The sequence below is a fragment of the Macaca fascicularis genome, chromosome 4, assembly GCF_037993035.2.
Source record: "Macaca fascicularis isolate 582-1 chromosome 4, T2T-MFA8v1.1".
NCBI lineage: Eukaryota > Metazoa > Chordata > Mammalia > Primates > Cercopithecidae > Macaca > Macaca fascicularis.
This window is the reverse complement of record NC_088378.1, coordinates 114,738,772-114,751,555: the sequence shown is the minus strand read 5'-3', so window position 1 is coordinate 114,751,555 and position 12,784 is coordinate 114,738,772. Positions and strand designations below refer to the sequence as shown.

The 12,784-nt window shown below is 37.7% G+C and overlaps 1 protein-coding gene and 1 pseudogene across 47 annotated transcripts in view; one reads left to right on the top strand and one right to left on the bottom strand.

Annotated features, from left to right (window-relative positions):
* The window catches only part of BEND6 (BEN domain containing 6), a 74,723-nt gene that overhangs the window by 22,060 nt on the left and 39,879 nt on the right, over window positions 1-12,784 (top strand). For 45 of the 47 annotated variants that reach the window (XR_012433714.1, XR_012433717.1, XR_012433719.1 and 42 more), the window contains one exon: window positions 6,628-6,847. The exons of the other annotated variants lie outside the window; for them this stretch is intronic. Coding sequence is in view for 38 of the 45 variants with exons in the window: in XM_005552679.4 (XP_005552736.1) it covers window positions 6,728-6,847 (120 nt within the window). In the remaining 7 variants the exon portion in view is untranslated. The remainder of the gene's footprint in view (window positions 1-6,627; window positions 6,848-12,784) is intronic. 47 annotated transcript variants of the gene reach the window in all.
* LOC102120106 (oligosaccharyltransferase complex subunit OSTC pseudogene) lies at window positions 65-690 on the bottom strand (annotated as a pseudogene).

The following is a 12,784-nucleotide window of genomic DNA, read 5'->3' as shown; positions in this document are numbered from 1 at the left end:
CTTTGATACCAAGAGGAAATTCTAGTCTAAGCTTTAATATACTTCCTGTTTTTTCACAAGGTATTTCTTTTACTGCTGCTCTTCATTCTTTTCCACATTTCATATTAGAGGATTGGTACAGCCTTTAAAACTTCATTGACAGGAGCAAATCCAGTATCCACTGATTTCTTCTCAAAAGCAGTCTAACCCATCAGATAGCCCAGCAATTTCCTTCTCATGAATACTCTAGCCATGAAAATACTCAATAGGACACAGACGAATTTAATGAATAGAAGAAGAAATCTGTTGAGTTTTGGGATATTTGGTGCATTCAATTGTTCCAGGATTATGAAACCTAAACCTCCCATTGTAAGCAGGAAGCTGGATGCAAGTCCTTCCATAATATATTGTCCATTTACTCTGTAGGCCAAGAAAGCTACTGGCTTCTAATGCCTGTGTTCATCAGTCATAGAGCTAACACTTGCAGGTTCAACAATAACATCATAAATTAATCCTCCAGTGGTAAGGAAGTAAGACACCACCACCAGAGCATACACAGTCATGGCCAATACCATGTGCAGTCAGGGCGGCTTCTTCAGCTTCAGGTTAGGACATTCAGGGACATTCAAGCACTAAGAACAGGACACAACACAAAGTCTCCATGTTGGTGACAGCAAGGGCCATTCTTGGCCTCAAGACCCACACACTACCTGGAAACAATTTTTAAATTTATTTTTTATTATCAGTGCATGCCAATCATGCCAAACAAGAAAAAAATATAAAATTAGCATTAGTGCTTTTAAGGCAGAGTGGAGCGTAGATTATTTTGTTATAAAATTAGGTGGCAAAGGATTGTGGGGTTTGTTTGTTTGAGACAGAGTCTTGCTGTGTCACCAAGGCTGGAGTGTGGTGTCTCAATCTTGGCTCACTGCAACCTCTGCCTCCTGAGTTCAAGTGATTCTCCTGCCTCAGCCTCCTGAGTAGCTGGGATTACAGGTGCACATCACCACACCCAGCTAATTTTTGTGTTTTTAGTATAGATGGGGTTTCACCATGTTAGCCAGGCTGGCCTTGAATTACTGGCCTTAAGTGATCTGCCTGCCTCAGCTTCCCAAAGTGCTGGGATTACAGGCATGCACATTGCAACTGGCAGATTGTTTTTATTATACAATAACATTATAGTTGTGCTGAAAGAAAATCATATATGTTTACATTAGCCAACTAAACACTCATCACAATATTTGCAACTCACAGGAAAATAGCAGTCAGAAAAATTAGGAAATTTAAAATGGAATATCTCATATTTCATCACAGCAGAATTTCTTCACAAAAATTAAAAAATGAAAATTAGTGCAACCAAAATAAATTTCTTATGGCTCATTTGTTAACCAAGAAGGAAAACCATTTACAGATAGTGAAATTATAATAATTGAATTATACTTGACTGCAGTAGTTTACAACTTTTAGCCTTTCAGCAAAGATAGTTGCTCAAGGGTTGGGGACATTGAGAGCAGCACAATAATCAATTAAATAACAAGCAAGTGACTATCAGTTTTTATTGGTTCTTAATGAGTCAACAGGTTACTGCTAAGTTGTTTTTTATTTGAGAAACAAATGCTGAGTTTAGAGGGACTAACAAATTAGTCTCTATAAATAGCCTTTGTGAAAAAAAACTGTGGGCAAAAATAGTTTCAAAGAAACTGAGAAAACGCTAATTGAGTACAACCTGAGGTGGAATCTACTAAGATGTGTTACAAATATATGTAGATCAGAAAAATAATTAGACAACTTTACAGAACTTATGAAAACGTAAAGTGTTTAAAGCCTATGGTTCATTTTATTAGTCATTAGCAGGTGCTTTGCAGAAAATATTTGAACCATTATGTGTATTTTTTAAAAATAGCTTTATTGAAATAACATTCACAAACCAAGCAATTGACCCATTTAAAGTGTATGATTCAGCCAGACACAATGGATCATGCCTGTAATCCAAGCATTTGGAAGGCCAAGGCAGGAAGGTCACTTGAAGCCAGGAGTTTGAAATCAGCCTAGACAATATAGTGAGACCCCATCTCTACAAAAAATTAAAAAATCAGCTGGGCATAGTGGCACACACCTGTAGTCCCAGCTATTAGGGAAACCAAGATGGGAGGATCGCTTGAGCCCAGGAGGTCAAGGCTGAAGTGAGACAAGATTGCACCACTACAGTCCAGCCTGAGTGACAGATCAAGACCCTATCTCAAAAGCAAAAACAAAGGTGTACAATTCAGCCAAGTATGGTGGCTCATACCTGTAATCCTAATGCTTTGGAAGGACAAAGCAGAACATCACTTGAGGCCAGGAGTTCAAGACCAGCCTGGGCAACATATTGAGACCCTGTCTCTACAAAACAAACAAACAAACAAACAAAAAAACTAAAAATTAGCCAGGTGTCATGGTGCATGGCTGTAGTCCCAGCTACTCTGGAGGCTGAGGCAAGAAGATCCCTTGAGCCCAGGAGTTCAAGACTGCAGTGACTTAGGATCATGCCGCTGCACTTCAGCCTGGGTGAGAGAGCAAGACCCTGTCTGAAATAAAATAAAATATACAATTAAATGTGGAGGTTATTTTTGTATACCCACAGTATTTTGCAACCATTACCACAATTCCATTTTTAAAACATTTTTCCCTCTAAAAGAAACCTTCTACCAATTTCCTCTCCCCAACCTACTCCTCACCCCTAAGAAATCATTTATCTACTTTCTGCCTCAATAAATTTGACTACCCTTCTTCTTCAAGATTGTTTTGGCCATTCTAAATCTCTTACATTTCCATACAAATTTTAAGATCACCTCGGCAATTTCTGAAAATATCATATATTATTGAACCATTGTCAACAGTGAACATTCGTTCTTGTGGACTTGGCTATCATCAGTTCCATGAATTTTTTCATGCAACTTCAAATAGAAGTTGAATATTCTGACTTGCCGTATTATTACCCAGCATTTTGACAGCTTAGCAGTGGCAAAGTTTTACTGCAAATATTTGCACTGGGGCCAAGACTGAATTTTTTGTGAATGAAACTGTTATTCCATACATCTATGGAGCACTGAATGGCTTTTGAAATAAGCTTTTGCTGTAAACTTAATAATGTTTCTTAACTGAATTGATTCAGAAATTATAAGACAAAATTATATACAAGACAAGCACTTATAGCAAAACTTAAACTGAAGTAAAGTCATTTTAACAACAACTAATTTATGATGCATAAGTCAAACTGCTTTATATACTTCCCCTGTTGTCAAAAGTTAAAATGTGATACCTTCATCCCCACTCATATTTGCAATAGATATATTTTCAAGTTCAAATTACAGTTCCAGCACTGACTTTCAGATCTCAATGCAAATGCAAGATAAATTTCTTTTTTTTTTTTTTTTTTTTTGAGACACAGTCTTGCGCTGTGACCCAGGCTGGAGTGCAGTGGCCGGATCTCAGCTCACTGCAAGCTCTACCTCCCGGGTTTGCACCATTCTCCTGCCTCAGCCTCCCGAGTCGCTGGGACTACAGGTGCCTGCCACCTCGCCTGGCTATTTTTTTGTATTTTTTAGTAGAGACGGGGTTTCACTGTGTTAGCCAGGATGGTCTCGATCTCCTGACCTCGTGATCCACCCGTCTCAGCCTCCCAAAGTGCTGGGATTACAGGCTTGAGCCACCGCGCCCGGCCGCAAGATAAATTTCTATATTTCAAAATCCATTTTATTGTGCAATTTGAGGTGCTTCCACCTAACCTTTAATTGGGAATAATTAGTTTTCAAGTATGACATGCTAAAAGGCAAATATCAAGAGAAGAATCTAATAAAATTCTAGGAAAGTCTTCTAAGAAATTAATATGCTCCACTAAAATTGTAAGCTCATTTTGGGATGTATGGAGTTTTTTGGTGATGGTTACGCAATATGATAAACATACTAAAAATCATTGTACACTTTAAATGGATGTACACACTTTCAAATGATTAAACAGTGAATTTATATGTTGTGTAAATTTTATCTCAATTAAGAAAATTATAAATTCATGGATTAATATCAATATATGCCAGTACCTATCAATGTGAAAGACATTTTCAAAGAGGAGATATGTAAAATCTCATTACAGGTCAGATGGGCATTTGCAACTGATTTTGATGATAGGGAACACTAACTCTGAACCCCAATTAAACAAGATGGTTTTTGTTAATTCCATTCTTTTCACTAGAAAACTTGGCTTACAAAAAGTTGTAGTCAGTTATTAGATTTTGAATTTTGTGAAAATTTGTCTTCTCTCTTGCTATGTAAATACCTGTATAATATCCTACATTTGGCCTATTGGCTTGCAGTGCCTAAAATATTTACTGTCTATCCCTTTGCAGAAAAAATTTGTCAACCCTGTTCTCACAAATAGACTTATGTATTTACTAGGAGGACAGTTTGTATCTATGGAATGCTGTTAACAGTATATCCTTGGTTATGGATTGCTTATTGCAAACATACCTAGAATCTGGATTTATAACCCCAGGGAATATCACGCAAGCTACACAGCTCTGAAATATAAAATGGAGATATATCACAACTTAAACATTCTCCACTGTGTGAGGTAACCCTTTAAATTAATTTAGAGGCCTCACCTATTGTTCTGGACCACAGAGTGCATGATGTGAGAAGGAAGGAGCCCTAGGAAGCCAGCAGGGCTTCCCTGGATCTCTTCCTACTTTGCCTATGCCTCTTGATTGCTTTTTATCTTGCTTTTGTGGGTTCTTTTGTTTTTTTTCTTTTTTGGAGACAGACTCCCTCTGTCTCCTGAGCTGGCGTGCAGTGGCATGATCTCAGCTCACTAAAATCTCCGACTCCCAGGTTCAAGCAATTCTCATGCCTCAGCCTCCAGAGTAGCTGGAACTAAAAGCGTGAGCCACCAAGTCCTGCTAATTTTTTGTATTTTAGTAGAGATGGGGTTTCACCATGTTGCCTAGGTTGGTCTTGAATTTCTGAGCTCAGGCAATCTGCCCGCCTGGGACTCCCAAAGTGCTAGGGTTACAGGTGTGAGCCACTGCACGTGGCTTGATTGCTTCTATCTTTGAAATTATTAGTTAAGATTGATACTAGGCAAGCTGTCTGGTATTTGTGAGTCAGATTTGACAGTACAGTCCTGTGTTATCTCAAGCACTATTCAAGTGTTTGAAAGGCTAAAGTAAGTTTTTTCTTGTTTTTTGTTTGTTTGTTTTTGTTTTTTGTTTTGTTTCGTTTTTGAGACGTAGTCTCGCTCTGTCGCCCAGGCTGGAGTGCAGTGGCGCGATCTCCGCTCACTGCAAGCTCTGCCTCCCGGGTTCACGCCATTCTCCTGCCTCAGCCTCCCAGGTAGCTGGGACTACAGGCGCCAGCCACCGTGCCCGGCTAATTTTTTGTATTTTTAGTAGAGATGGGGTTTCACCATGTTAGCCAGGAAGGTCTCGATCTCCTCACTTCGTGATCCGCCCGCCTCAGCCTCCCAAAGTGCTGGGATTACAGGCGTGAGCCACCGCGCCCAGCCAGGCTAATGTAACTTTCCAAAGAAGAGTTGCAACAAGCATTTTTGGCAAGACCATCCAAATATTTTATGCTTAGAGTAGATCATAATGACTTTCACTTAAAATAGGCAAAGAATTATGTTTTCTAAAATAGTGACTTAGTGTAATTTGGTAAGGAGCATATGTTACTTTCTGTTCAACAGTAAACATATTTCTTGAAGATATCTAAGCTCAGTCCTTTCTATAAAGTTTTATTATTTATAATTAAATACTTTTTCATGAAAACAAACCAATATACGCAAGTAGTAAGGATGCTAAGACCTAACATGCTGCATCATTTGTAAATAGCAAAAGTTAAATTTCATCATTTAACATCATTCACCACACCCAGCAACTTTTTTGTATTTTTTGTAGTGATAGGGTTTTGTCATGTTTCCCAGGCTGGTCTTGAACTCCTGGGATCAAGCAATCCTCCCACCTCGGGCCTACCAAAGTGCTGGGATTACAGGTGTGAGCTGCCACACCCAGCCTACTTTGTCAGATTTTGATAAATGATTATTGCTTAAAATCTTTATGAAAGTACTATTGCCCTTGAGATTTTTTCCCCCATTTTTTATGGCACAATTCTTCAGTTTGCACCAAGGAAAATCTTGCGTTTCAAGACTTAAGAACTTTTAGGGAAAAAAAAACCTTTTAAGAAATTCTTACTGATTTCCCTGGAATATTTTAGTCTTTGGTTCTTGTGATATCTATTATTAACGTCTTTTTCCTAAAGATATATAAGGTCAGTCCTCTGAGATACTGGTATTATAACTTTGTAATGTTTCTAGTTTTTTAGACTCCTCATAATATAACTTTGACAAGAAAAAAACTTATAAATATGAAACAGTGTTACAATGTTTGATTTTGTAAATGACACCTCACTGCATATCACATCATGAAAATACGAAAATCTTTGTGATGATGATGAAATTGGAAGACTTTTGCTTCAAATGAAAATGTGTATGAAATTCATCAGTGGAAGAAAGAATAGGAAACATTAATAAAAGTGGTTTATCTGAGTGGCTAGTACCATTATGAAACATACAGTTGTGAATATGTTATGTGTCATGTTTTTGTTTTTGTTTTTAAGGGAAAGCATTAACTTTTGAGCTACGTCCAGAATAGCATCATCTTCATGGGTATTCCCTACTCCTAGGATTTCAGAAAACCTTTGATAACTAATTGAGAAAATGCAGAAGATCTTGCAGACAGATGAAATTACCGATACACAAGCTGTTAGAAAAGGAAAGAGGAAAAGGACAGAGACAATGGACTCAGAAAATGCAAATAGTGACATGGATAAAGGACAGGTTGGTTTTTGTTACCTTGATTCAACTTTATTATCTAGCTCAATCATAATTTCATGATTTCTTTCATAATTTATTAGTGCTTCGCCCTCTTATTTCATTCTTTTCATTTCTTTGTTCAATGGAGAAAATATAATCTTATGTTCTTCTTCTTTTTAAAAATGTTTTGTAGAGAGAGGGTCTTCCTGTGTTGCCCAGGCTGGTTTCAAATTCCTAGGCTTAAGTGATCCTCCCACCTCGGCCTCTCTAAGTGCTGGGATTACAGGTGTAAGCCCCTGCATCATCTTATGTTCTCTTTTTAATGTTGAACAGTTGAGTTAGAAATATACTCAACAATTTACCTGCTTCTGTTTTTCAAACTTTCCTTAATAGTCTGAGAAAGTAAAAGATCAGCAAAAAGTCAAAAAATATTTTTTCCTCCCCCCAAATACTGAAGAAGTTGGAATGCCTCATCTTTAAGACATACTGTTTGCTTTTCTTTCTAGACCCCAGTTTGTGGCCCGTCTTTATCACTGGTTTGGTCAGGGCGCCTCTCCTATCTTTATTTATTGATTTGTGCCTTTTAAATATGAATTCCCCACTCCCATTCCCCACCTATACTTTGGACAACCAATCAATATATTTATTTCTGTATCTTTTTATTTGTGTGTTTTTGTAATACATATATTTGTGTATGTCTCTGTAATGTAGTGTTTTATTTCATATATTCTTATTTAAATAAATATTACATTCTTATGGTTTACAATATTTTTTAGAGGTTAACAGTGAAAAGTCTCCCTCACATCCCTGTCTCCCACTTATCCTGTTCCTGCTGCCAGCCTCCCAACAAAAGTAATTATATTTATTGCTTTCTTGTTTGCCTTTCCAGTGTTTCTTCATTCAAATAAATCAAATGTGAATATACATTCTTATCCCTGTCTTTGGCACAAAACTAACCATATATATTGTTTTACACTTTTCTTTTTTACTTAATATATTTTGAAGGTATTTCAATTATTATACAGAGAGCTTTGTATTTTTTACAGCTCCATGTTATTGCACTGTGTGTATTCACCATCTTTTATTTAACTGATTCCCTATGATAAATATCAGTTGTTTCCAATCCTTTTCTCATTATTTAACACAAACCACACAACCCTGTGCCACCTTATGTGTACATCATTTGGTAGTACAGTAGTATTAAAATATAGACCTTAATCTGTTTCTGATTTTCAATCAGCACTGTTTTTTAAAAAATAAATTTTATCGTGCGTATTTCAGGTATACAACATCACATTATAGGAAACATATAGATAGTAAGAAGGTTACTATAGTGAAGCAAATTAACATATCCATCACTCACAGTTACCCATTTTTAAAATTTTTGTGACAAGAGCAGATAAAATCTACACACGTAGCATGAATCCCAAACACAATACAATTTTATTACCTATGGTCCTTGTGTGGTACATTAGATCTCTAAACTTGTTTGTTCTATGTATCTGCTACTTCGTATCCTCTGACTTACATCTCCTCATTTTCTCTCCTCTAAGCCCCATCTGCCCTGGTAATGACTGTTTTGTTCTCTATCTCTGTATATTTGAAAGCTTTTTTAAGATTCCATATATAAGTGAGATCATGCAATAATTTTATTTCTGTGTCTGGTTTACTTCACCTAACATAACATCCTCCAGGCTCATCTACATTGTGGCAAATAGCAAGATATTGTTCTTTTTTAGGGCTCAATGATATTCCGTTTATAAATATATTAATTCTACAGTTTCTTTATCCATTCATTCATTGATGGACACTTTGCTTGTTTCCACACAATTAGCACTGTTTTTAATACCTATCTATATTGCTATGCATACATCTGATCCATTGCTTCTAGCTGCTGCATAGCACCGTATTTTATTTATTCTTTCCTCAGTGATGAATACCTAGATTGCCTCCAGCATCTTGCTACCACAAACAATGACAAAGTAAATATCCTTACACATGTCCTTTTAAGAAACTTTGTGAGGCTGGATGCAGTGGCTCATGCCTATAATCCCAGCACTTTGGAAGACTGAGGCAGGAGGATCACTTGAGCCCAGGAGTTTGTGACCAGCCTGGGCAACACAGGGAGAGACCCTGGCTCTACCAAAAAATGTTTTAAATTAATCGGGTGCAATTGCTCACACCTACAGTCCCAGCTACTTAGGAGGCTGAGGTGGGAGGATCGCTTGAGTCTAGGAGTTTGAGGCTGCAGTGAGCTGTGTTCCCATCACTGCACTTCGGGCTGGGTGACAGAGCCAGACCTTGTCTCAAAAAAAAGAAAAGCAAAAAGAAAAAAAAAAACTGTGTGACAATTTATCTGGGATAAATACATAGGAGGGTGATTTATACCTTATAAGTTATATGTTTATTTCTAGTTCATTTGACTGGATATTATAAAATTACTTTTCAAGAATGTTCACATCAGTGTACGTGCCCAGCATCAGTGTTTAAGAGGTTCCTATATTTGTATTTCCCTACAACCATTAGTGTTAATATTCAATTTTCTAGTTTTTGCCAAATTGATGGCTGAAAATGATATCTCATTGTTTTAATCTGCTGATGCAGGTTTGGGGGAACTCAAGGATTGCTTGAGAGGTAAAAACAGTCACATGCTCTTGCAGGCCGGTATTGTGGCTTCTTTTGCAAAAACTTAATAGCTTTCTAAACCACTTATTTCTTTTTTGTTCCATTGAAATTCACTATAGCCAGAGATTTTATTTGATCATAGACTGTAAGCCTGAAAACTGTTCTCTTCAATTATGGCATCTGTATTCAGCCTCTTTTCTCTCCAATTCATGACAGTTATCTAAACACCATACAAAACAAAAAGCTTGAAGGTAACACCCTGCATGTGAAGCTTACCACTGGGCTGGATCCCATTATCTGGCAAGAACACAAAGAAAAGCTCTTGAGAAAGCCTTAAGGATACAGTCTTACCTCCTGCTATTTAGCTATAAAAGTAATTGGCTTTTTCAAAACTTGAAGATTGAATATCACTGGACTCTCACTTAATTTAAATTGCATGCTGCACTCAGAGAGCCTTCCATGTCTGCTTGCACACTGACCAGCACTGACAAGGAGTAGCTGATACATACCAGCATTCTTTTTCCAGGCTCAATAAGCTGGTGGTCTGCCTTCAAAGGTATTCCAGGTGACTGTTGTCCAAATACGCCCCAAGATCTAACAAGAATCAATGGCTATCCAGCATGCCATGCCTGCGAGCTTTTTGTCTACCACCTGACCTCTCAGTAATTCAAATATATTTCAGGTTTTAGGTATTCCTACTTCTGGGTATTAAATTTTGGACTAGTTATGGTATATGTTGCAAAGGCTGTAAAATAGACCCAAATAACATAATAGTGTCTTATACAGGATGAAGTTTATTTCCCTCTTACCTAATAGTAAGAGCAGTTTAGGGGTGCTACGGCAGCTTCACATGATGAGGGTCCCTCTTACTTTGTTGATCTACCTTCATCAACACACAGTCTCTATCTCTGGGTCTACCCTCCCCTCACCCTCCCATCATGCCTTCCCCTCTGCCAACAGAAGAAGGAGAATACAGGCAGAAGAAGGCATGCTTGTTCTTTTAAGGTTATGAACAAGTCAGTGGTCCAAAACACTCCTGCTCATATCCTATTGGAGCGAACTTAGTCATAGTCACACTGAGCTGTGTGGGAGTCAGGGAAATGAAGCCTTTAGCTGACAACTATGAGCCCAGCTAAAACTTTTATGGTACTATAGAAGAATGGTAGAACAGACACCTGGAGATAGCTAGCAGTCTCTGCACTGTCCATTTTTCTATTAGGTTTTTGTTTGCTGTTCGTTTTCTTGGTTTATTCTGATAGATTTCCTGTTCTGTCAATTCTTATTGATTTGTATAAATACCTTATCTATTGTAGAAATTAGTCTCTTACTGTTTGAGATATTACAAATATATTCTCCCAATCTAATATGTGTCTGTTAACTTTATTTCCTTCCACTGATGCTTACAAATGGATTACTTTTGCCTGATGTCCTTTCCCTCTTGTAGCAACTTGCTAAAACTTGCTAACAAGAACATAGATTCTAATTACTACTAATAGAATTATGGTCTCAATAGGTCATCTTCAGTTTTTAAAATTTTCTTATTTCTATTTAATCAATACATAATTTTTTCTTTAGGATTTATACATTTAATATGAGTACATTAGCTATTTGCCTACTTATGATATTAGTAATTTTCATCACTATAAGGTGTATTACACATGTATGTATATACAAACACATATATAACAATGACATATACAAACTTATACATATATTGGTACATTTATAAAATAAAGGTTGGGACCAGGCATAGCGGCTGGCACCTATAATCCCAGCTACTTGGGAGGCTGAGGCGGGAGGACTGCTTGAGCCCAGGAGTTTGAGGCTGCAGTAAGCTAAAATTGTGTCACTGCACTCCAGCCCAAGCAAAAGAGTAAGACCTGTTTCCAGAAAATAATAAATAAATAAATAAATAAATAAATAAAATAAAAGTTGAATGTAAATGCTATAAATCATATAAAAATGTAATTGTATTTTCTATAGCCAATCTCATCTGGCTTTCAATTCTCCATTCTTGATTGATAAGACAATAAAAAGCTTAAACTTGTTTATTCATTTTCTAGTGTAAAACAGTCTTTTTGAGCTAATATTATTTAAGTCACTTCAGGATTTAAGCCTCAGTGAATTCTAAATTCTTCCCCTCCTCCACTTTTTACTTCTTTTCTTGGGAAGTGAACCAAGTTTTTCGAAGTCTTACACTCAGCCTCTGGGAAAAGATATCTGATCTTTTACTGAGGTTTTCACTTTCCTGCCTTGTTTCAGGGTGTCCCTTGGTGTTACTGTTGAGCCAATCCTTACAGGTCCATTGGGGATTCTATTGGTAGCTGCCGCTGAATTTTGCCATCCTGACACGCACTGCCGTCTTCTATAATGTTCTGGCAACTTGTGGCCTCTCTGTCTAGATATGAAGCTGTTTGTGTTTCTTTTCTTTTCTTTTCTTTTCTTTTTTTTGAGATGGAGTCTCGCTCCATTGCCCAGGCTGGAATGCAGTGGCACAGTCTCTGCTCACTGCAACCTCCACCTCCTGGGTTCAAATGATTCTCATACCTCAGCCTCCCAAGTAGCTGGGATTACAGGCATAAGCCACCACTCCTGGCTAATTTTTTTTGTATTTTTAGTAGAGACGAGGTTTCACTATGTTGGCCAGGCTGGTCTTAAACTCCTGACCTCAAGTGATCTGCCCACCTCCACCTCCCAAAGTACTGGGATTACAGGCATAAGCCACCATGCCCGGCCAGCTGATTATATTTCATTAGTTTCTCCAGAACTTACCTATCCCCTAACTAGGACACAAGCACCATTTGGATTCTCCAGCTGTTTTGCATGAGCTCCGGGAAATCTGGATGTTGTCTCTGGCCCATTTGTCTGGACACCAATTTGGCCATTTCCTATCTGTGGCTCAGAGAGACACCATGTTACCCTGATGCTGAACATGCAGACTCTTTGGGGAACTTAAGAATGCACTAAGCAAGGATCCAGCCTGCTGTTCTGGGATTGCCCCCATTTATCTGTATGTCTCTACCATATACTCCCACCCCTGGGATTCATCTCCTTTCCCCCTAAAGCGCAGGGGCAGGAAAAGCAAAGACATTTAAATCAGATTTCATGCTAATCAAGTTCTTATTCCCCAGGCTCCTCCTCCATGCACCAGAATGTCTTTTCTTTTCCTGGGCAGTAGAGGCTTTCTTTATGTTATACCTTTACCTCTTCTACTCTCAGGTTAATTTTTTAAAATTTTATACAACAAACTTCTAGGTTTGTATCCTTATAAATTCCACTCTGTATTCCAATTTTCCAGATGTGGATATATATACATACGTGTGTGTGTGTGTGTGT